Source organism: Canis lupus, chromosome 28 (assembly GCF_048164855.1).
Source record: "Canis lupus baileyi chromosome 28, mCanLup2.hap1, whole genome shotgun sequence".
Taxonomy (NCBI): Eukaryota; Metazoa; Chordata; class Mammalia; order Carnivora; family Canidae; genus Canis; species Canis lupus.
The window spans coordinates 22,268,416-22,294,141 of NC_132865.1; the positions used below are offsets into that span (position 1 = coordinate 22,268,416).

The 25,726-nt window shown below is 38.4% G+C and overlaps 1 protein-coding gene and 2 pseudogenes across 3 annotated transcripts in view; 1 reads left to right on the plus strand and 2 right to left on the minus strand.

Annotated features, from left to right (window-relative positions):
* The window catches only part of TRAM1 (translocation associated membrane protein 1), a 34,275-nt gene extending 23,247 nt beyond the window's left edge, over positions 1–11,028 (plus strand). For all 3 annotated transcript variants that reach the window (XM_072804267.1, XM_072804268.1, XM_072804269.1), the window contains 3 exons: positions 1,733–1,876; positions 2,218–2,378; positions 9,449–11,028. In XM_072804267.1, coding sequence (XP_072660368.1) covers positions 1,733–1,876; positions 2,218–2,378; positions 9,449–9,522 — 379 coding nt within the window. In that variant the 3' untranslated portion in view covers positions 9,523–11,028. The remainder of the gene's footprint in view (positions 1–1,732; positions 1,877–2,217; positions 2,379–9,448) is intronic.
* On the minus strand, positions 7,304–7,845 carry LOC140619891 (small ribosomal subunit protein eS8 pseudogene; annotated as a pseudogene).
* Positions 11,029–13,214: 2,186 nt separating the features above from the next.
* LOC140620036 (spermine synthase pseudogene) lies at positions 13,215–19,076 on the minus strand (annotated as a pseudogene).
* Between the last annotated feature and the right edge of the window lie 6,650 nt (positions 19,077–25,726).

Below are 25,726 nucleotides of genomic sequence, written 5' to 3' on the forward strand. Positions count from 1 at the left end.
TAGCAGTAGCTTTAATTTTTTTTTTTAAGATTGTATTTATTTGAGAGAGAGAACATGAGCAGAGGGGAAGGGCAGAGGGAAAGGGAGAAACCGACCCCCTGATGAGCATGGAGCCTGATGTGGGATTCGATCCCAGGACTATGAGATCATGACTTGAGCCAAAGGAAGATGCTCAGCTGAGCCACACAGGTGTCCCTTTTAGTAGTAGCTTTATTTTTTTTAAAAAAAGATTTTATCTATTCATTAGAGACACACAGAGAGAGGCAGAGACATAGGCAGAGGGAGAAGTAGGCTCCCTGCAGGGAGTCTGATGCAGGACTTAATCCCAGGACCCCAGGATCACAACCTGAGCCAAAGGCAGATGCTCAACCGCTGAGCCACCTAGGTACCCAGTAGTAGCTTTAATTTAATGTGAAACAACTTCACAATTCAGGTGGGTATTTTAATCTCTAAATTGGAGTCTCATCTTAGGTAGAGATATGTTACATTGGAACATGTACTTTTAAAGTTTTTTTTGGGTTTACTGTTCTATTATAATTGTCCTTTTGTTTAATGCCTGTTTTTATTTTGGAGGAAAAGTAATAGGGAAGTGACTAGAAGAATAGGGAAAGAAAAAAACAAAATAATATAATAGATTATATAGTCCAAAAGATGCTAAAATATTTCTGTGGGAAAACTGGACTGAAAACAGAATTGGGGGACGCCTATCAGCAGTTCAGCACCGCCTTCTTGGCCCGGGCGTGATCCTGGAGTCCCAGGATCGAGTCCCACATCAGGCTTCCCAGATGGAGCCTGCTTCTCTCTCTGCCTATGTCTCTGCCTCTTTCTCTGTGTCTCTCCTGAATAAATAAATAAAAATATTTTAAAAAGACAACAACAACAGAATTGGAGCCGTATGACTTGTAAAAAAAGAAAGAAAGAAAAAAGGTAAAACAAGGTGTATTAAGTAGGAATTGGGTGTCCTGTTCACATGACAGCTTTTGTTTTGGCCAGCATTTTTCAAAATTGTTCTATATACCAGTAGCTTTGAGGATCATTAATGATGGTTTTTGGGGGGGGGGTTTAGGTTTTTATTTATTTATTGGGGATCCCTGGGTGGCTCAGAGGTTTAGCACCTGCCCAGGGCGTGATCCTGGAGTCCCCATCGAGTCCCACATCGGGCTCCCTGCATGGAGCCTGCTTCTCTCTCTCTCTGTCTCTCATGAATAAATAAATAAAATCTTAAAAAAAAAAAAAAAAGATGAGCCAGAGGCAGATGCTCAATCACTTAGCCACCCAGGCACCCCAATAGTTATATTTTAAAAAGGAGATTGGGGATGCCTGGGTGACTCAGTTGGTTAACCATCTGTCTTCACTCAGGTCATGATCCCAGTGGGGAGCCCACTTCTCTCTCTCCCTGCCATTCCCAATTGCTTGTGCACATGCACGCTCTCTCACTGTCAAATAAATAAATAAAATCTTTAAAAAAATAATAGAATAAAAATAAAACCGATCAGCTAAACAAAAAATCAATTATTTCTTTACTTGATATTCTAAAATCTTATATAAGCTATGTTATGTATCTCCAAGAATGTGATATATAGCATATCCCAAACATTATACTTCAGGATCTTTTTTGCAGTACAATAAGAAATGTTTTAATACGCATTTACTTATTAGGAATCTGATCCTGTTAGAATCTTTTCATATCATTACAATTTAATCAATTTGATTTGGGACATTTTTCTTCCAGGTTTTCTCTGTGGGCAGTTCTGTTTGTTTTGGGAAGACTTCTGACTTTAATTCTTTCAGTACTCACTGTTGGCTTTGGCCTTGCAAGAGCAGAGAATCAGAAACTGGATTTCAGTGCTGGGAACTTCAATGTGTTAGCTGTAAGGTACAGTCAATTTAACATTTTTCTCACTTTTTACTCCTATATAATATATATTATCCATTTATGATGTAAATCAACTTTAAAAAATAAACAAATATGGGGGGAACACTGTCATTGGATTTCAAACCTGCTGCAGTAGCATATGTCTCAGATGAAATACTAAAGGATCTCTTTGAATTTAGAAATTAACCATTAATGAAATCATTGTTTATTAATGTAATCGTATCACCAGTGGGAATTTAGCACCAAGTTAATACTATCAATGCGAGATAGAATACCCATTCAATGGCATTGCTCTAATATACTCTAATTTTTTTTTTGTTTTTTAACCTATTTATTCTCAGAATTGCTGTCCTGGCATCCATTTGCATTACCCAAGCATTCATGATGTGGAAGTTCATTAATTTTCAGCTTCGGAGGTGGAGGGAACATTCTACTTTTCAGGCACCAGTTGTGAAGAAGAAACCAACAGTAACTAAAGGCAGGTCTTCTAGAAAAGGAACAGGTTTGTATTCAGTAAGCAGCGGAAAAGCTGAAATAGAAAACATTTTTTAAAAAATGTTATGGGGCCTTATTCTAAACTTAATTTAAAATAATCAAAATTTAAAAATTAAAAAATTTTTATTAGAGCAATGAGCAGGGGGAGGAGCAGAGGGAGAGGGACAAGCAGACTCTGTGCTGAGTGCAGAGCCCAGCAAGGATTCAGTCTCCGAACCCTGAGATCATGACCTGAGCTGAAACCAAGAGTCAGAAGCTTAACCGGCTGAGCCACCCAGCTACCCCTAAAATCTTATAAAGAAAATGTTACTCTGTTTTTAGCAAAATCAGAGGCAACACAAACTTATCCCATTTGACAGATGGTTGATTCCCTGGAGTCAGTTATTCCCCAAAAGCTGTCCCCAAAATTCTTTCTCCTAAGCTTTCCATTAGACCAATATATATTGGCCATTTTAGTAGTGAATAACTAACCTAGCAAGAAGTAGTTTGTGCTTTCAAGCATCTTACTCATATTTAAAAAACAAAACCTCTTTTTAGCCCCTTCCCATCTGCCTTTAGTCCCAAGTAGAGCAGCTTTTTCTGTAACTTGATTGCTTGATCCTTCATTTCTGAACCTGCATCTAACCTCTTTTCTGTCTTGCTTTTAATTGAAAATACTTTGACATCGCAGTAATTTTTTCAACTTGTAGTTGGTGTTATACTTGAAATTGTAAAACAGAAGTTCCAGTTTTAAAAAATATATCAACTCTGATTTGCTCCTTAAAAGTCTTCATATTTGATAGTTTATGTCCTCTAGCCTTATCCTACTCAAGCTTGTCTCAGCAGTTCTTGGGCCTTTGCTCATTTCATATAAATTTTAGTACATCTTGGTCAATTTCCACCTTCCCCCCATCCCCCAAAAAATCATGCTGGGATTTTAGATTGGAATTACATCGAATCTGTAGATCATTTCAAGGAGAATTGAGCACTTTAGCCTATGAATATGGCATATATTTGCATTTGCCTAGATTAACTACTTTCAGTGATAATAACCACTTTGTTGGGATCTAAATCACATACCATACCATAAAGTTCACCGTTTAAAGTACATGTTTCAGTTTATTTATTTTCTGTCTCTGTGGATTGGCCTTTTCTGGACATGACATACATATATTGTGATCCTTTGTGACTGGTTTCTTTCACTTAGCATGTACTTAAGTTTTATTCACGTTGTAGTAAATACCAATAGTTTATTCCTGTTTATATCCAAATACTTTTTCCATTGTGTAAATATACCAGATTATCTTTATCCACTTATTAGTTGATGGGTATTTGGGTTCCCACTCTTTAGCTAATATGAATAATGCTGCTGTAAACATTTATGTACAGGTTTTTGTTTGAACACCTGTTTTTGCTCTCTTGAGTATATACCTAGGAACAGTATGGTATGGCTAGGTCAAATGGTAACTGTATATTTAACATTTGCTGGGGAGCTGCTAAACTGATACCAAAGTGGCTGCACCATTTTATATTCATTGTTTTTGCATATGATATCCAGTTGTCCCCTGCAGCATTTGTTGAAAAGACTAACCTTTCTCTATTGAGTTACCCTGATATTCTCATTGAAAATAAGTTGATCAGCTACTTACAGAGCGAATAAATAACTTGTTTTCAATGGGGAGAGGAATCAGTTGATCAAAAAGTAGGAATTTATTTTTGGACTCTCAGTTCTATTCTGTTAATCTGTATGCCTATTCTTATGCCAGTACCACATGGTCTTGATTACTGTTGCTTTCTAGTTGGTATTGAAATCAGGAAGTGTGAGTCCTCCATTTTGTTAGGTTTCTTCATGCTTTGGTTATTCTGGGTCCCTTGCACTTCCGCATGAATTTTAGGATCAGCTTGTCAATTTCTCCAAAAGCCAGCTGGGCTTTTCATATGGATTACTTTGAATCTGTCAAGAATCATAAATGTCCTTCCATTTATTTGGATTCTCCTTTTCATTTCTTTTAGTTACATTTTATAGTTATCAGTGTATAAGTCTTGTACTTCTTTTTATTCCTAAGTATTCTTTTTTTGACGATATTCTAAATAGAATTATCTTTCTTAATTTCATTTTTGTATTGTTTATTGCCAATATATAGAAACACAATTGATTTTTCCATATTGATCTTTTGTCCTGCAACATTGCTGAACTTTTTATTTTTATTATTTAGTACTGGGTTTTTTTTAGTGGATTCCTTTGCATTTTCATGTCATCTGCAGATAGAAATAGTTTTACTTCCTCCTGTTTAATCTGGATGATTTTTATTTCATATTCTTGACAAATTGCCTTAGCTAGAGTCTCCAAAACAATGTTAAGTAGAAGTGGTAAGCCCAAACATCCTCATCTTCCCCTGATATTAGGAAAGCATCCTTTTACCATTAATGATGTTACCTGTGGGTTTTCGTGAGTGCCTTTATCAGCTTAAGGAAGTTCCCTTCTATTTCTAGTTTGTTAGTGTTTTTATCATGAGAGGATATTAGATTTTGTCACTTGCACTTTCTGCATCTCCTGAGATCATCAAATAGTTCTTGTCCTACATATTATTGATATCATGTATTACTATTAGTTGATTTTTGAACATTAAGCCAACAATGTATTCCTGGGATAAATCCCATTTGGTCATGGTATATAATTCTCTTTAGATGTTGTTTGATTTGGTTTGCTAGTATTTTATTGAGCATTTTTATATCTGTATTCATAATGGATATTGATGTGTATTTTTTTGTAATACATTTATTTTCAAATGTAAAACCAGTCTTGCATTTCTGGCATAAATTCAAGTTGCTGATGATAATACATCATTTTTAGTAGATTGGTGTTTTCAGTATTTTGTTGTAATTTTTACACTTGTGTTCATATAAAAACTCGGCCTCCATTTAGCCTGTTTTTGTTTTTGCTGTATTCTCATCAGATCTTGGTATCAGGGTTATGGTGACTTTATAAAAAGTATTGAGCAGTTTTATCCTTTGTGTGATGTCAGCATTATTTCTTACCTAAATGTTTAGAAGAATCTACCAGTGAAGCTACTTAGAATCTTCTCTAGGGTAGGATATTTACCTATAGATTTACATTCTTTAATAGATAAGATTATTCAGATTTTTATTCTTTATTGTGTCTCTTCTGAAATGTGTTTTTCAAGGAATTTGTCCATTTCCTCTAACTTCGCAAGTGTATTGGTAAAATTATTCATACTGCCCTCTTACTAATTTGTGTAGAACAGTGATACTTTATTTCATGTGTTGGTAATTTATGCCCTTCTGTCTCTCTTTGCCATCAGCCAAGAACTAACATTTATGGGCTTTTTTTCATTGATTTTCTTAGTCATATCATTGATTTCTGTTCCTATTTCCCTTTTTTTGGTCTTGATTTGCTGTTTTGTTATTTGTGGTTTACTGTCTTGAGATGGATCTTTACATCATTGATTTTCTGCCCATCTCATGAATTACTTGCAATTAAAGACAAACTTTCCCTTTCAGCAGTGCTTTAATTGAATTTCACAAATTCTGGTATGTCTTTTTCATTATCATTCAGTTCAGGATATTACAATTCCAATTTGATTTCTTCTTTGACCCATACATCATGTATTAATGCATTGTTTAATTTACAACTACGTGGGCATTTTCTAGTTTTCTTTTTGTTCCTGAATTATTTCAATTCTTTGGAATTTGTTGAGACTTTCATTATGGCTCAGCCAGGTGTTCAGTTTTGGTAAATATTCTGTTTAGACTTCTAAAGTATGTGTTTTCTGGGCAGCCCTGGTGGCGCAGCGGTTTAGCGCCGCCTGCAGCCCAGGGCGTGATCCTGGAGACCCTGGATCGAGTCCCACATCAGGCTCTCTGCATGGAGCCTGCTTCTCCCTCTGCCGGTGTCTCTGCCTCTCTCTCTCTCTCTCTCTCTCTCTGAATAAATAAATAATATCTTTATTTTTTTTTAGTATGTGTTTTCTGAATCTGCTGGGTATTATGCTGTATATCAGGTCAGATTTGTTAGTTGTATTATTCAATCTTTTATATCTTTACTGATTTGGTAGATGGAGTTCTGTTTGTTCAATCAGTTATTGCAGGAGATACCACATTTCCTTGTAGCTTATATAAGTTTTTGCTTTAAATATTTTGAACATGTATTATAGGTACATCTAAATCTAGGGTTACAAATTCCTGTTGAATTTGTCCTTTTCTCTTATGGAAAGTCCATCTTCATCTCTAGTAAATGTCTGAATTTAGCTACACCAACTTTTTTTTTTGGTAAAATGTTAAGATGTATCTTTTCTGTATTTCTCTACTTTAAACCTTTCTTTGTCTTCAAATGTAAATTGCATTTCTTTTAAGTAGTATATAATTGGATTTAATTGTTTTCATCCAATCTAATAATTATTGTCTTTGTTTTTTGGCAGTTATACTATGATGTGCCTGAGTATGATTTTCTTTGTATTTATCCTATTCTCTGTCATGTAGAGCTTCCTGAATCTTGGCTTGGCTTCTTTCATCATTTTGGAAAATTCTTGACCATAATTTCTTCATATATTCTTTGCCACATTCTCTCTCTCCTTCTGGGACTCCAACATATGTGTTAAACTCTTATACCTGTCTTATATCTTTTCATGCCTTCTGCATTTTTCATCCCTTCTTTCTAAATTTCAATCTAAGTATTTTTTCTGGTTCACTGATTTCTTTTGTTATGCCTAATCTGCTATTAAATTTATTTATTAAGTCTGTATTTTCAGTTACTATATTTTCCAGTTCTAGGATTAAAGATTTTAGTTATCTTGTGAAATTCTCCATCTGTTCATTTATTTATATTACTCATTGTTCTTTTAATGTCCCTGTTTGATAACTCCAGATATAGATCACCTGAGGATCTTTTTCTTTTCCTTTCCTTTCCTTTCTTTTCAACAGTAAACACCTTCATTATATGAGTCGAAGAGAGGAGGGAGGAGGATTTATTGCTTTCTGGACCTTGATTTTTGTCAAATAGAACTCTAGCTTCTTGCCCTCTAGCACATAGCCATCTGCTCAGCCACACTACACTGGCCTGGTCTTCAAACAGTGCACACAAGAAGCCTGCCCTGATGGAACTGCACCTCCAAAAAACTGTTGATTTTGGCATTCTTTTTTCTTTCGTTATATTTCTTCTGAATTTTCTTTGATTCTTTTTTGTTTAAAATCTCTTCCTCCTTAGGAGTCAACTTAGCCCCCTTCTTGCAGCCCAGAGATAGTACATAGTGGGACGCATACCACAATACTGTGTGCTGTAATGAGAACAGTACAATTCCTTATCAGGGTCTTGGTGTGGACTAATTCATTGTTGGATGCTTTGTAGACAATATCTGATAATTCCTTTCTGGTACTTAAACACTCAGCCCTCAAGAGAAGTTCCCCACATCCAGCCTCAAGGCAGGGTATTTCTTCTTGCCTCCCCAGATTGGGCCTGTGTGTATGTGGTAGAGCATCCTAGCTCATACATGTGCTTCTTGTAGTAGAGCTTTCTCTTGCCCCTCATCTTGCAGGGCTTGTACCACTTGTCTCAATAGATGCTCATCACTTGGTGCTGCTGAAAAGAGCAAAGATCTATTCCTGATAGATTTCTTTCTTAGCTTTTAGTCATTTGGTCTTGCTTTCTGGCATACCTGGTAATTTTTAATTGAATACTGGACATTTAATGTAAAAATGTATATAAGTCCTAGTGACTTTATAGAGGCTCTGGATTGAATATGGGTAGATCCTTCTGTCCTGTCAAAGCTTATCTATTTCTAGTTTGCCCTCATTCCTAGAAAGTCAACCGTTAGTACAGTCTGTCTTCTCTGACTGTAGATTCAAATTTTTTTCTTCCTGTCTTTATGAAACTAATCAGTACTCTGTTTAGCTTTGTACTTGCATAGGAGTTGCTTTCTGTTTAATTTCTCTGAGTCTTGCTTCATGCGTGCACATTCAAGTAATTGGCAAATACCTTATGGGAGAATACACAGCAGCCTTGGGTTGTTTTTTTCTCTTCAAACAGCCATTTTTGTATTCCAACTTCGATGAATATTTTTGAAGGCAAGATTAGTCTGACATTAGCTATAAATCAATCAATTGATCAATAGATTGGTATCTCCATAATAACTTGAAGAAGGCAGCCATATAACACTCCTAAACATAAGAGTTATCCTAAACACTGACTTTATTATGTCTTGTAAGGAAACATATCCCCAAAAACTTTGTTTCCAAATGAGAAAAGAGTGTTTATTGCTACCAAAAGCACTACTCTTAAGACTACTATTTTAAAATTCTTATAATTGTTTTTTAGAGTATTCTGTCTTCCACTTTTTTCTGCTTTCAGTAGTAATGCTTTATTTTTAATTGAGATGTAATTAATATATTGCTGTTGTTGTTTTTAATTTACTACTAGGGATCCCTGGGTGGCTCAGCAGTTTAGCATCTGCCTTCAGCCCAGGGCATGATCCTAGAATCCCAGGATTGAGTCCCGCGTCAGGCTCCCTGCATGGAGCCCGCTTCTCCCTCTGCCTGTGTCTCTGCCTCTCTCTCAATCTGTCATAAATAAATAAATAAATAAATAAATAAGTAAGTAAGTAAGTAAGTAAGTAAAGTAAGTAAAGTAAGTAAGTAAGTAAGTAAATTTCCTTCCTTCCTTCCGCCCGCACCTGGGTGGCTCAGTTGGTTAAGCACCTGACTCTTGGTTTCAGCTCAGGTCATGATCTCATGGTTGTGAGATTGAGCCCCACATTGGGCTCTGTGCTCAGTGCAGAGTCTGCCTCAGATTCTTTCTCCCTCTGTCCTGCCTGTGTCCCCCTCCCCCCATCTCAAATAAATAAATAAATAAAATCTTTAAAAATTTGCTACTTTTAGTTCATTGTGTTTAACGTGTTACCAGATTTTATGATTGGTTAAATACTGGTAAGGATTAATTACTGCTAAATAAGTTTTACCTAAGGGTATTCAGATATTTATTAGATTTTTAAACTTACTTTTCTGAAGGTACTTTTATGTATAAAGATGATATTAATTTGGATTTCTTTATTAAAAACAGTAACACTGATTCTTTTCTCTTTTCAGAAAATGGTGTAAATGGAACAGTAACTTCAAATGGAGCTGACTCTCCCCGTAATAGAAAAGAGAAATCTTCATAATGAATTATAATCTAATTGATTAATGTCCCCAAAGAAATCTGCTTTTTACTATATCTTTCAGCACTAGAGATTTTTTCTGTCCTTGAAAATACAGTTTGTGCTCTTTGATTCTTGCTATTGTACTGTTGTTTCATGCATTTTTTTAAAGGGCATTTGAGGGAAGGATGATTACTATGAGTGAGAAAAATATTTTAGCTTAGACTAAGCTACCTGCCTTCAAAATAGTTTAGGGACCACCACCATATTCTATTTTGTTTTTTATCTTTGAATGTTTTTCTAATGATTTGGAGAGATAACTATTTACAAAAATTCTACATAACAGTGATAAAATTTCTTGCTCTCACCAATTTTTTGTATTAGCAAGATGGCCTCTTCCAGCAAGGTCATATTTTTTAAGTTATCTTTCAGGGTAAAATGGAAATACTATACAGTTGGAAGTCAAACTTTAATATGTTTTCAGTGTTCTCTAATTTTTAGGAATTTTTGTAGTCTTTACACCTGGGAAAAAAGATTTGTAAATTCACTATAATAATTGTGTGCTTTATTTTATAGGTAATGGTTGTTAATGTTACATCCCCATTTTAAAAAACAACCACAACATACTATTGGTTACAATGTGTGGAGAGTTATTGCCATATATATTGAATCAAAAATATATGAACATAAAAGTACCTGTGAAGTAAAATCCTTTCTTGAGCATTTTCAACACTTGTAAACTGAAAATCAGAAAATTAAATATTTACTATAAAGAAGCAAATACGACTATAGCCCTTTTTGATATGTTTATTAATAATGATTCTTAATGGGGCTTATAAGGTCGATATGCACAGCATCTTAGAAAAATATTGTTTAACCTGCAAACCCTTTTTAAAAATAATGCCTACTTAATTTATATCTATAAAAGAATGTCGGGTAATTATATTTGGAAACATTTACTGCACTAATCTTAAAGAAATTGAAAATTCAGTTGGATAAATAGTCTTACAAAAGACAGTGCTTTATGTTATAACTATAGCTTTGGTCCCATCTTTAATTGAGAAGCATTTATCTGTATAAAACATATTTTTGGATAAATATATATATATATATTTGTATCTCTACAGAAAGGCTCTAAAAAACATTTGAGTAAAACATTTGGTTCCCTTTTCTATAATTATCCTTAAAAATTCTTACAGCTATATTTGGTTTTTTTGTTGTCTTCACAGTACCTATACTGCTCCTTTTGGTGTTCACATCTTGTTCTCCATTTCTCACTTTTGTCACCAGCTCATGTTTGTGCCATTTTTAGTATAAAAGTTGCAGGCTTGTTAGGTCTGCAGTTTAATAAGTTGCCATGCTGCTAGAAAGTTGTGCTTTCTATTTCCAGCTGTTTACTTCCTGGAAAAAGTAGTAGCTCTCTGTAGCATCATGGAGTTTCAGTGGAACCAAATTTTTGCCAATAAAAACTGGCATTATATTGAACTATACATTGAGAAATCAAACAAAATAAAATTTTTACTTTCACAAGCTGTATCCTGGACGTTTTCTTTATTGTTGGCAAGTTTTTATGCTGTTTAAGATTTAATCTCATTAAAATGTACCATGTTTAAAGAGCATACTCTTGATAGACCTTGAGAACAGCCTTTCCCGGGACGCCTGGGTGGCTCAGTGGTTGAGCATCTGCCTTTGGCTCGGGGTGTGACCCCGGAGTCCCGGGATCAAGTCCCACATCAGGCTCCCTGCATGGAGCCTGCTTCTCCCTCTGCCTGTGTCTCTACCTCTCTCTCTCTGTGTGTCTCTCATGAATAAATAAATGAAATCTTTAAAAAAAAAAATAAAGAACAGCCTTTCCAAAAAAAAGTATTCTGCAAAAAAAAGAGGATTAGTTTCATGCTATTGAGGGAAAAATGGTTAGTAACCAAATTCAGAGACTACTGAGTTAAAGGTGTTTCTTTACTACAGGACTTTTCAACCCTTTATATGTAAATATGCTTCATGATGCACCAAGAATGTTTGCAGTGGGGATATAACATGCAATGAATGTGTCTCAACTTTCTGGGCTGGGGAAACTTCTTTCTATGGAATTACCTAACAGCATTGTGTTCTATTCCATACACTATAGGTTTAGGAAAAGAAAAACTCTTTTATATGTAGCTAAAACTTTATAGGCACACATATATATACAAGTATAATTGTTAATTGTATAAGCTCTAAATCCCCTCGCCCCAAATGCTTTCAGGAAAGTCCTTACTGACCTCCAGATCGTGCAGAGTGTGTTACTATCACCCGACCACAGGTCACCTTTGAAACCTGATGGCAAGCATGTAGGACCATGACCCAGGACAGCTGTCAGACTCATTGAGTAACCTTGAACTAGTTGCTTTGCCATTTGGGGATTCAGTCCTTGTTTCTGTAAATGCCTTTTTGCCTGTATTTTAGAATATGCTTGTGGGTGGTCCAGGTGGAACAAAAGTATTAAGTGCATTCTTCTAAAATTCAGTAACTCCACACAGTCAAAATCAGAACTAATCCTGAAACAAAGTTTCTATAGGTAAAGACACAGGAGAAATTTTTAGTTGCACATTTTGTTAGCAATAGCCATTGACACCTTGTGTCTGCAAGGTGTTTCCAAATGTTTTCACTGAAAACTAGTTCTACTGCCTGTCTACATATGGACAACAAAAATTTGTTTTTAAGTGATAGTTGTATTAATAATCTTTGCATTTTTTCTCACAATTTTATTCAAAGCATTGCTATTTTTTTTTTCTTAACTCTCTTATAAGCACCAAATTTTAATATCTAAGTCAATTCCTTGGGAAAGAAATACCATCAAGAACTTTCCTCCAGGACAAAACGATGATGTTCACGCCTCCAAACGACCAAATTTGAAATCTACCAAACTAAAAAAAAGCCCACACATTAAAAAAAGTAACATATATCACATTCTATGGGTTCCATGCATTTAGCAGCCTTTGCTTGTGCTATGTAATCATCCTTTAGCTGACTTTTAAAAAGTAGCACCCAACCTCATCAAAATACTTTTTCCATTTGCTTTTTTTTAATTAAAAATAATTAAAACGAAGGAATTCACAACTGCATGAATCATTTCAATGTCATGCACAGCAGATGAAGGTCAGGAGGGCTCTTTACTGCACACATGATTAGGAGATACTGGTCTTCAAGGTTCAGCTTTCTTGCAAACTGAAAAATATCCACATTCCAAGTGATTGGAAGAGCCGATCTCAGAATCCCAAAGGACAATACTGGCACCCAAGAGGTTCAGGGAGTGACAGGGCTTTCATCAAATTGACAGTTATTCTGTGTAATACGTTTCCCATCTTGTTTCAGTACTTTGATTGAGAGGTCAAGAATCAGTCTGAGAAACTCCCATGTGGAATCTTCTGGAGATGTAGAGATTGGAATGGCTTTCAAATCATTAATCACATAATCACAGTCTCTCCCTTCTTTGGCATCTCTACAGCACTGGAATACAGTCTTAATACAGTCTTCTACTAGAAACTGAGACCAGTCTCCTTTAAGATTGTCTCAGGCATCACTACATTTTTTGCATGTTTTTTTTTTTTTTTAATGTATTCATTCATGAAAGAGAGGCAGAGACCTAGGCAGAGGGAGAAGCAGTTTCCCTGAGGGGAGCCTGATGCGGGACTCAATCCTAGGACCCTGGGATCACGACCTGAGCCAAAGGCAGATGCTCAACAACTGAGCCACCCAAGCATCCCTCGCTTGTATTTCTCACATCCATGGACCATCATTTGGGTCACTCTGTACCATAGTGACCACCTTTGGTTTCAGTTTGATAATTTCACATAATATGCCCCCATCTCCACCCACTAGAATGAGTGGGTCTTTGCCACTGTAGTCTTTTCCACCACCTACATGGCCTACATATTCCCAAATCACTCTCTGCTGGGTTAACACCCCCACTAAGATTGAGAATATTTCCAAATTGCTTCAAATGTAGGATTTTAATGTTCTATAAGGTGAATCTTCATCATACATTATTTACTTACGTCAGAAAAAAGCAGGCCACCATTGGGCCTGTATCTGTGGGCCAGTATCTGTCTATGGCCTTTCCTCAAACTGTGGGTGGTAATCATTTCCCCTGCCCAATACTGTCCTCAGTTCTTTCATTCTTTCTTCTACCTTGTTCAAAAGACTGTCAACTTCTTGGCCCTGTGAATTGCCGTCATAACCCAAGGTCCAACACCACCAACCCCTAGGGATAATTCTCAAATTGGCAGAGCTACCATTTTGGTTTATGTAGGTTGCTAAATAACCATGGTCTTGCCCGCTGGGTAGACTCTGTCATCCTTTGCTCCTGGAAAATGGACTGGAAGCCTTTTAGAATGGTCTCATCATCAGTTTAAATGTGGAGCATGAAGTTGAGAGTGCTGGGGATCCCCGGGTAGCTCAGCGGTTTAGCGCCTGCCTTTGGCCCAGGGTGTGATCCTGGAGTCCCGGGATCGAGTCCCACATCGGGCTCCCTGCATGGAGCCTGCTTCTCCCTCTGCCTGTGTCTCTGCCTCTGTGTGTGTGTGTGTGTGTGTGTCTCTAATGAATAAACAAAATCTTAAAAAAAAAAAAAGTTGAGAGTGCTGTGCCACGCTGCCTCCATAATGAGGCGAGGCCCTCTGCCATGCCTGGAGGAGATGACCACGGAGACTGAGGCTGTGGGACATGCAGGCTGCAGCCCATAGGGAGTGCCCACCTTTTTTACATTTTTAAAGGAATGATTTCAAAAGTAACCCTGAAGGAAACTCTAGGGTAATGCTTAAACAGATGGTTCTGTCCAAAGATCACCCTTGCTGTGTGATAGGTGATTCATTAAGAATCATCTACTGTAAAATTCCAATACAAGGCAGGTTTGGGAATTTTAAAGCAGACATTAGCAAGTGTTAGTTGGGAAAATGAAAGACTAGTAACCCAGGACATGAAGAGAGTGAATGGGACTGGACTGAGTCTCTAGGTGCTTTAGAAACCGGGAATACAGCTCAATCCCCTAGGATGAAATGAGGCAAGAAGACAAGTTCATAATAATAGTGCCTTGTTAATCTGGTTACTGAGCACTTTTTAAAAGCTATTAGCCACCTACAGAAAGCGACACATCTCCGTGGCTTTGCTCTCGCTTGTGAAGACAGCAGAGAGCTAGTACTTACAAAGACAAACCAGTCCTGTATTTAAGCATGATTTGCTTTACAAAAAGCGCTCTGCTAGGTATCTACATGCCACACGTTAACCAGCTTTATTCAATACCATTCAGGAAGAGGCTAAGCCAATTTGTCTAGCCTAACTATTCTTAGTGAAAATAATTGTGTTTGCTTAAAGCTGAAATCGAACACTTAGATGTCCTGAAAACAAAAAGAATCAGAAAAAAAAAATTAAAAACTTTAGGTCCATCACACCGTCTAAATCATGACTATTAGTAACTTTGAGGGTAAGTGAGCCAAAAAAACAAAACATTCCAAACTTCAACCAATTCAAGTAATAACTTTGTTGATTTTTGTTAACATTAATAAGCACTTAATGGTAAGATTAGCAGACCAGAGTCTGAATCTTGACTCCTTCACTGATAACTCTGTGTGATCTCATGTCTGTGTCTCAGTTTCCTGAGATACCTAATAGCAGCTACCCCACCAGGTAGTTCTGCAAACTAAGATAGTGCATATAAATTGTGCATAGCTCCATGCCTGATGCTCACTGAGTGTTAGTTGTCAGTTCCTAAGGTTGTGAAAAACACAGTAAAGGAATGGCTAATAATATTAAGTAATTTTAATTGTTGCTGCTTCTCCATATATGATCCATTATACAAGGTTTTGAGCACTCATGTACTCTAATGCAAGTACAGTGTTTCATGGTTGTTACTCTTCAGTAGACAGGCCAATAAAGTTGCATGAGATGTTCAAGCCAACATTACAGCCATTTAATCATTGCAAGACTGCAAGCATGCTTATCCATCACAAAAGTTCATAAATCAAACATCCAAGTATATACTGAATCATTTACACTTATGGTGATCCAACAATTATAAAAGCAGCAAAGAGCATGCATAGTTTCTAAAGAACGATTTTTTAAAAATCAGATACCTAGGGTTTATGAAACCATAATTTCATTTAGACGGTGTGTACAACTTCTAGAGAATTTTTAGTTGCTTGGAGTTCCCTTACTTTCTAATGGGAAGAATCAAAGTCCATCAGGTAAATAAGAATATTTACCTGGGATAAGAAAAGAGTGTATTCCAAGCTATGTTTATCAATATACTTGAACTAATCTCATAAAATGTCCTACAAATTGCAATTCAGCAAATGGACCAGAAGCACTGGCTGTTAACAGTATGTGTGTGTGTGTGTGGCGGGGGGGGGGGGGCATATATACATAAGTGTGGATAATGGATAAAATGGACTAAAATCTGAAGACTAAGTTCCTTACTCTGTTGTCTACTTAATGACTGACTTCTGGAGTAATCATTTTTTCCTTCATCAAATATGAAAAACTATGATCAAACTTTTTTATGAGTACAATTAGAGAATATTTTTTTTAATTTTTATTTATTTATGATAGTCACAGAGAGAGAGAGAGAGAGAGGCAGAGACACAGGCAGAGGGAGAAGCAGGCTCCATGCACCGGGAGCCTGATGTGGGATTCGATCCCGGGTCTCCAGGATCGCGCCCTGGGCCAAAGGCAGGCGCCAAACCGCTGCGCCACCCAGGGATCCCCAGAGAATATATTTTTAAGATTTTATTTATTTATTCATGAGAGACTGACACAGAGAGAGGCAGAGATAGGTAGAGGGAGAAGCAGGCTCCCCATGGGGACCCCAATGTGGGACTTCCCAGGATCCCGGGATTACACCCAGAGCCAAAGGCAGATGCTCAACCACTGAGCCACCCAAGTACCCCAAGAATAATTTTTTAAATGCAATTTTACCTAATTTAGGTTAGTAGTGACCTCCTGACCAATTAGAGTGTTCTTTTCTCTTTCTTGCTGATTTCATTCACAACAAATAAAACTATAAGATACAGGTCATTTATTACTTAGATCAGAAAGGCAAAATATGCTAAGTACATGAAGAATAAAAAATTAAGTGTGATTTTTAAAAAGTGAATTCCACGGCTAAAATTAACCACACAGGAAACAACAGATGTTGGTGAGGATGCAGAGGAAGGAGAACCCTTGTGCACTGTAATGGGAATGCAAACTGGTGCAGCCACTCTGGAGTACAGTATGGAGGTCCCTCAAAGAGTTGGAAATAGAGCTACCCTATGACCCAACGATAGCACTACTAGATACTTACCCAAACAATACAAAAATACTGATTCAAAGGGATATATGCACCCCAATATTTATAGCCTAGCATTACTCAATGGTAGCCAAACTATGGAAAGAACCCAAGTGTCCATTGACTGACGAATGGATAAAGAAGATGCAATGGACTATTATTCAGCCATCATAAAGAATGAAATCTTGCCATTTGTAATGATGTGGATGGAGCAACAGTGTATTATACTAAACAAAATAAATCAGTCAGAGAAAGAAATACCATGTGATTTCACTCATATGTGGAATTTAAGAAACAATACAGATGAACATACGGGAAAGGGTTAAAAAGGAGAGAGAGGGAAACAAACCATAAGAGACTCTTAATGATAGAAAACAAACTGAGAGGCCCTATGGAGGGAAGTGGGTGGGGGATGGGCTACATGGATGGTGTGTATTAAAGAGGATGTTTGTCATGATGGGCACTGGGTGTTGTATGTACGTGACAAATCACTGAATTCTATTCCTGAAACCAATCGTGCACTATATGTTAACTAGAATTTAAATTAAAATGTAAAGGGGGAAAAAAAGGTAAATTCCATTCTGTAGGATTAAGGCCTAGAAGACTACTAGGAATGTTAGAAGACTGGTAATATACTTAAATCCTAATACACATAAGAAGCTTTGAAAAATTCAAAAGAAATAAGCAAGGCTTGGGGTGCCTGGGTGGTGCAGTCGGTTGAGTGACTGGTTCTTGGTTTTGGCTCAGGACCATGATCTCAGCGTTGTAGGATCAAACCCCACCTCAGACTCCGTGCTGAAGACTCTCTCTCCCTCTGCCTCGCCCCATGGACACACTCGTGCTCTCTCTCAAATAAATAAATCTTTTTTAAAAAAATGGAAAAGAAAAAAAATAAATAAATTAAAAAATGGAAAAGATAGATAAATAAATAAATAAATAAATAAATAAATAAATAAATAAATAAAAATTAAAAAATGGAAAAGAAGCCAGGCTCGGTTCAACTTTATCTTAAAAATAACTTACATAACTGCACTCAGTGAATAGAAAGCCCGGTTCACGCCTTGAAGTCATGTCTCTGTTGATACTATGATACGGGGGTCAGTTCTGCCTCAGTGCAGAAACGATACAGTGGAATAAGATGGAGATCCGGAGATAGCCATTTACCAAAAAGAAATCTTTTTCTGAAAAGAAATACTCCACCGTGATGCGCATTGAAATTTATGGAGCAAGCACATTTCTAAACATTGGCCATTATTCAGACAGCTCAGGCTCATCTCATGTTTTCTTCTATTATAGAGCATCTTAATTTTGTATGGCTTTTGGGTTGTTTTTTTGTTGTTTTAATAAACACTGAAACAATAAAGAATTTAAAATGCAAAGCCATCTTGTGGACTGTAGTTTCAGGTTTAAGTAATCACTGCTCTCCTTGTTTTACTGTATTTTGACGAGGGCCAACGTTCTAATTACCGTCCAGCATCTCTTGTTCAGCAGGCGGTGCCAATCACACCCCATTATCTATTGATGTGGAGTAAGTGCCCGTTAGGGGCTGCTGCAATCACCACCCTAATTTTCCGCTCACGCTCCATCCACGTCAGCGCTCTCGTCTCCAGAGGTAAGAGCAGCTGTACTCTCTGTACTCATTAACCCAGCCGCCCTTGACATTTGTTCCTTTTTTTTTTAAACCTAATGTCGCAAATTCTCTACTAAAGGAAAGACTTTCAGCCTGCGATTTTTTTTTGCATTGATTATTTCAGCTGTGTTCCAGGATCTGCCTTTGCATCTAAAATAGTATTCTCACATTTCACACACTGAGGTTCAAAATTCCAAACAGAAGCCCCACACGGGACTGTGATTTGATGCCACTGAATGGCCCAAGGGGGGGCACTGAGTTGGATGTAGGTCCAGAGCTTCACCCATTGATCTGAATTTGGCCTTAAAAAGCATTAGCAATTTGTTTCTTCTTGGTATTACCAACTGCTGAAAAACCTGACGCGATCAGTTATATAGGCTATTTTACAATTAGTGCTTCTCGTTTCAGAGAAGCTTAGTTTTGATGTGTTCCTCCCCTGTTCTGACCCTCCTTTAGCTCTGCAAATGTCTGTGCTTGAGAGGAGAGCTTGTATTAATTACACTCCATCTTCATCTTTCCCCATGTGCAGCAGGGTTCCAGGGGCTTGCATCTTGCATCTGAAATGGAAGAAATGATATTTGCATTTTTATATCCTCATATAGCAAAGGACCAGCCTCTCCTACCTCTGTTCCCAAAATACTCTCCCATAGCCCATTCTTTATTGTCCGTGATCTTTTTTTTTACATAAGGCAAAATAATGCCGTACTTTATTGATTCTAAAATGTTCTCCCCCGATACGTTAGCATCTCTGGATTGAGAATGGGTTTTTCAATCAGTGGCATGTCATAATCGCCAGCATTCTTCTTAGTGCACACAAAATAAGGATTTAAAAAACGTGGTGAATTTTTTGACTGTATGAAATTCAGCAAAAATTGGTAGCATTTACTGAAGTCTTACCATGTGTCAATTATTATTTTAAGTGTTCCTCCACCTTATTTTGACCCTCCACAGAAACTCTATGGCAGCCCAGGTGGTGCAGCGGTTTGGCGCCTGCCTTCAGCCTAGGGTGTGATCCTGGAGACCCCGGATTGAGTCCCACGTCGGGCTCCCTGCATGGAGCCTGCTTCTCCCTCTGCCTGTGTCTCTGCCTCTCTCTCTGTGTCTCTCATGAATAAATAAATAAAATCTTAAAAAAAAAGAAACTATGAATAGGTACGATTATTAGCCCTGTTTTACAGAAAGGTGAAGTGACATAGTGACAAAGCCAAGCTTTGAACGCGGGTCTTTGACCAAGTGGCTGCTCCTCACTGTGTTCCACCACACACCCTTGCAAGAGGATCATTTGATCTGATCTTCAGTGTCCTTCCTTCCAAAGAGTTTTGCAAAGATAAAGCTACAAACTATAAAATATTAATCATGTAAAGTAAAATAGCATAGGATTTTAATGTATTCAATAACACTGAGAGACCTTTTTCTGGATATTACGAGTCTACAAGAATTCCTAGAACACAGTCCCTACCTTCAAGGGCTCATAGTCTAGTGTGAGAGGCAGACATCCCAGACAATAATATCAACAGTGAGGAAAGTTCTAGAGCAGGGGCAAGTACTAAGGACCTCAGGTATACGGCTGAACTTGAACCAGACTGTCTGGTTTCTGAGAGAAGGCTCCCCTAAGCCTTGAGGCTGTTTTGAATCAGGAGAATTTGCTTCAGGCTTCCTGTACAGCGTTGGATGATGAATGAATGGGTGAGCTAATGAATCAATCAATCACTGAAAAAGGCAACCAGCTACGGCTTGAAAGAAACTGAGCCACAGCCTGGGGTCATGGATGTGTAAGGAGCAATCATTGAAACCACATCCTTGAGGGAGCCTGAGAGGGAATGGAAAGAGGTGAAGAGGTGCTAGAGGTTGTGCAAACCAACCAAAAGGGCTTCAAGGGGGAGTGTCAGCAGTGTCCGAAGTTGCAAAGAAGAAAAATAAAGACTGCAAAACGCTGGTCGAATTCTTTCCCTGGAAGTCTGATGCCCTCAGAGGAGAACAACAGGATGCTATTAGGTTCCCTCTGCCTCATTTTCACTTAGGGACCTAAGGTCTAAAAGGATCCAGTGGGATCCTTGTGGGGCCTCAACTCCCAGGCGGGCAGCAGGTGTTGGACGCCTCCTAGCTTGGGGGGAAGAGGTTGTGAGGCAGTTTTGCAGTCACAAGCCACCACCCCACCCCAGCCTGCAGAAGATCCAACTGGCAAAGTGCAGGTGAGAGGGGCAGGGGTGCGGGCACACTGCCCCCCACCCTCCCCTCGCTGGGGGCTATGCACGGGCATTCTAAGAGCACCATGCATGGGGCCCCAGGGCACCCCTCCAACCAGGGGAGCCAAGGTTGGGCAAACATTTGCAGCTCTTTCTCAGGCCCCTGGTTTCAGTTTTAACTACTATTATATCAGCTCTTGTGACTGCAAGTGACTTTTTAAAAAAGATTTTGTTTGTTTGTTTGTTGGATGAAAGAGAGCGAGAGCATGGGTGGGGGTGATAGGGCTGGGGGGAACGGCAGAGGGAGAGAGAGAAGCAGACTCTCGGCTGAGCAGGGAGCCCTACACCAACCTGGATCCCAGGACCCTGGGATTGTGACCTGAGCCAAGACCAAACACTTAACCGACTGAGCCACCCAGGCTCCCTTGAATGGACAATGAACAAATAAAATTAAGCATCACTGTCAAACCCAATTCGTTGAATGAAAAGATTATGAGCAAAAATGAGGAGAGAAAAGAAAAGATTGCATGTCACATGGTGGTTGTGGCCGGGCTGTCACTAAACAGCTATCAGGACTGAGTTGCAAGCATTAAGCCTATCTTAGTCCCTGTGGGGAGCGATAACCTGCGTGATTCCCACCCTCACTAGGCTTGAAGTGGCAAGACAAGTAACTGCACACAAAATAAACTCTAGTGACTGAGTATATGCATCTTTTCTCTCCATTCTTGTTTTATCCACCACTCTTTCTCCTGTGAAGACACTGACTGGTGAGAGCTAATTTTCCTGGGACACTCTCAGCAATGTTTATAAATCTGATAGGCAAAGTGCTTATGTGTTTTCCAGAGTATATACTTAGCATTACTTTATCATTTTGTTCCTCCTCCCCATATCATTGAGCGCTGTAGAAGGAGACCTTGTAGTTTAGTAAAAGAGAGAAGACATTACACTAAATAGTTCAATGGGAGGGCCCAGAAGGAGCTTGCATCTCAGCTGGAAGGCCAAGAAAGACAGCAACTGGCTTTTAGAGACAAATATGGTTGATTTCACAGTTGCAAGCTCTGATTTAAGTCAGAATAAAAAGCTACATGAAATCAACTAAAAGGAGTCTGCTGTCTGGTGCTCCAACAATTAGTTGAAAGGCTCCTACTTTGAAAATAATTCACAGCCCCCTCATCTTTTAAGCTGATGCTGCTCAAACTACAACCAAGGGAACAGTTCCTCTTCTGTCCTGTGAATTGTTTGTAACCAGTCCACAATGAGGTAAGTACAGAAACTAAGTAAGCATTTAGGACTTTAATGGCAATTTGGCAGAATAGTTTTAGGTCTGCTGAATTAAAAAAAAAAAAAAAAAAGAAGGAAAGAAATGAGTTTGTGTTTTGTATGTCTTTGGATTCTTTTTTCACTGAATTTTTTCTATTTATTTTATTATTATTTGTAAAAAAATATTGATGATAGATGATATCGATAATAGATCGATAGATGATAGATAAATAGATAGAGATAGATTCACAATGAATTTAAGACAAAGTCGGTCCTTGTACACAGGTGTTCTGAGAGTCGTTGCTCAGAGCCACTCAGTGGGCCTCAAACACAGTCCACACAAAAGAACTGGCAGTTAAATACAACAGTTCCTGAAGGATCCAGAAACACTAGTGACAAGTCAGGAGGCACCCTGTAGACGTTCTCATTCAAAACAGAGTTCTTGGCCAGATTGTTGGCAGCTTTCCAGATTTCTGCCAGCAGGAAGCACAGATAAGGAAGCTACACTCCCCTTGAAAAATCAGATTTATCCGGAGTGACGCCTAATTTCACATAAAATCCACAAAAATGTGAGCTGGCCAAATAGCTCAGTGAGACTGAGTGTTACCAGTGGTGTCTTCAGAGCGAAGTGTCACTTCTGTTTCCTCTGACTTTAAAGGAGATAGAAGTGTCTTGAGCTGATAAAGTCACAGAGCCTGTGGCAAAAAAATCCCCAAGCAGCCACGACTGTGTCATCAGTTAAATAGAATCAGGTATTATGGGTATGAAATCAGCCCTTTAGGGGCACCACATTCAGCTAGATGGATGTTCCTGTAGTGACTAAGAGAGGTGAGGTCTGCTGTTAGATTGATTTTAGCCAGGGAGATGCACAACATCCCCCAGCGGAATGCTTCATTGCAACATGGGTCTAAGGATATACTCATTGAACCAGGCCATTAGCAATCCTGGACAACTGAAACTAATGTGTCCTTAGCAAACATCACCAGGTTCCCATTATTTGTATTCTTAGCTGTTCTCAGATGTCTTTAGTTGGTGTCTTTCATTAGACTAAATTAGTTGGATTTTTACAGGCAGAAAAAATATCTTCCCGTATCTTTTGCAGTTTTCCCACGCGTCTATTACATTCTGTGCCCAGTAGGCTCTGAGTAAATGTTGACTAACCCGTTAATAAAATGATGTAAATCAAACAGCAGGTTCCTTTTCTTCACTTTCAGTGCATTTATTTTCTTTGCTGGTGTACTGTTTTATTCAAAGCTCTGTGAATTTGATTTAAATTTTTGGAAATAAAAGAACATAGAAAAATAATACAAACTTAGTTCATTTAGATCCTGCGTCCTCGGGTTTTATGCCCAACCAGAGAACTTGGCAACTGCATATCAAGATCTAATTAGCTCAGGCAAAAATCCAAGCTACTCACCCATTGATGAAGCCTCAACTGATGAGATTTCTTGAAGGGAAATTAAGAAACAGAGACCTAGGGGGAATCCCTGGGTGGCTCAGCGGTTTGGTGCCTGCCTTTGGCCCAGGGCGTGATCCTGGAGCCCCGGGATCAAGTCCCACGTAGGGCTCCCGGCATGGAGCCTGCTTCTCCTTCCGCCTGTATCTCTGCCCCCCTCTCTCTCTTTCTATGTCTATCATGAATAAATAAATAAAATCTTTAAAAAAAAAAAAAAAAAGAAACAGAGACCTAAAGCACTATGCTCTTCTTTTCTGTTCCCTTTTCTTATCTCTTCTTGAATTTCCCCAAAATTATGCAGAAGTGCTCAGATGGAAACTGAATGTGTTCTTTCTTATAGTAATGAACTCAGCCACAACATCCCGTGAGCAAGGGACTAGTGGACGAGGGAGCCTGGAAGGCATGAAGGTAGCAAGGCCAAGGAAGAGAGAGCCCAAGAAGATAAAGCTCAATCTATGAAAAAAAACCTCAGGCCCTCACTGTAGACTCGAGCTCCATTTCCGGGAGAATCAGCAGCATGTAGGGCATAGAAATTCTGTTCCATTCTTCCCCCTTTGTCTGTTTGTCTCCTTCTCTCCTACATTCATCCACACCATCTCCATCTTTGCTTAGCCAAAACCGCTTCCCTTCTCATAGAAAAGAGGGGAACTTGCTTGACTGGGAGGTTGGGAAGTGGCCCACATTATGTTTTGAATGGAAGATTTCATTTTCATTTGTTACCCCATTGCCTCTGTGATTTCCCTGCCAGTGGAGCCAACAGTTCCTTTGAGAAAGACCCAAAACTCTTCAAATACAGTAAGTCTCCACCTCTCCAAGTAAGATGGCATCAGTGCTAACTAAACCCTTTGAGAATTATTAGCTGTGTTTTAGAATCCTATTATAGGCTGTTACAGAAAAGACCCATTTGGTGATGCCACTATAAGGCCATCTGGTAACAATATTGTTTGTATTTTTTTTTTAAGATTTATTTATTTATTTATTTATGATAGACATAGAGAGAGAGAGGCAGAGACACAGGAGGAGGGAGAAGCAGTCTTCATGCCAGGAACCTGACACGGGACTCGATCCCGGGACTCGATCCCGGGACCCCAGGACCACGCCCTAGGCCAAAGGCAGGAGCTAAACCCCTGAGCCACCCAGGGATCCCCCCATTGTTCGTATTCTAAGTGAGCACAAGCCATAATTGAGAAGGTAAAGATGGAGAAGGAACTACAAAAAACATGATCAGATAAGCAGAGGCTCAAGTCTCAAGAATCTTGTTCTTTTTCAAATGACCTTATAAGAGCTGAAAATTAGGCAACAGGGGGAAATAAAAGAGAAAACAAAGGGCTTTGCCTGTTCCTTCCTATTTCCTTTGTTTGGTTTTTCTGAGAAATGTGTTTGTAGCATAATTTTGGCATATTCACTATTGGCAGAAGCTTGTAGAATAATTCCTTCGTTAGTGTGCAGAATTTGATTCAACAATTCATTTTGAAGTCAGAACTTTGCTACCTGTAACGGAATTACATAGGATATATTAGGATATTTCCTAGGATATCAGAAAAGGGATTATTTTTTTTTAAATCAAGAAACAAAAAGGGAGGGAAGGGCACAGAGAAAGAAAACTGTAAAAAAATTAATAGCTAACTCTGAAAGGGAACAAACCATTTAATTCCTGCTAAGTGGAGCCCAGTTACTTGCACAGCAACATATTCCTCATTAATAGGTGTTTGTGAAGGAACCTAGTATGTCAATGAGAGATATGTGATACTTCCCTAAGTCTTTCTTAAACTTTCTCCATTCACACCCTAGAGCAACCCCACACTCCTAGCTAGCTAACCTTTTGCATCAATAGTGGAGAATGAAGGCAATCCAACAACATAGAGGTAGGTCTAGATTGTACCTTAGGAGATCTGACTCCTTTTTTGGAAAAAGCTACAGTTCACTAATGTCTTAGAGATTTGTGCACCCACCTCGTTCATAGTTTGATATTTGAAAGCAGATCCCAAGTGGAAGAGATTGTAACAAGATTCTAAACACATGTACTTGTTTCTAAATGGCAATACTAAGTGTGGATATAATCTTTTGGGGGAGATGGAGGCTTTCTGTATTTAGAGAGGGTTTTTTTTGCTCTTCCTCAAAGATCCTGTTGGGCTCTACTTGCTAGATTTTTAGTAGTAGTCACAAATGGGATATGGTAATGAGTAAACATAGAACTCAATTCAAAGTCTGAGACCAACCAAAGATATGGACAACCAAGCTCCTATACACACACACACACACACACACACACACACGTGCACACAATAATTCCTTCAGGCAAACTCTTCTTAACCTGACCTTGAAAGTCCAGTGCCCATTAAACCACAAGACAGAACTGAGGAAGCCAGAACTCCCTGTGGCACTCTGTGTCCAGA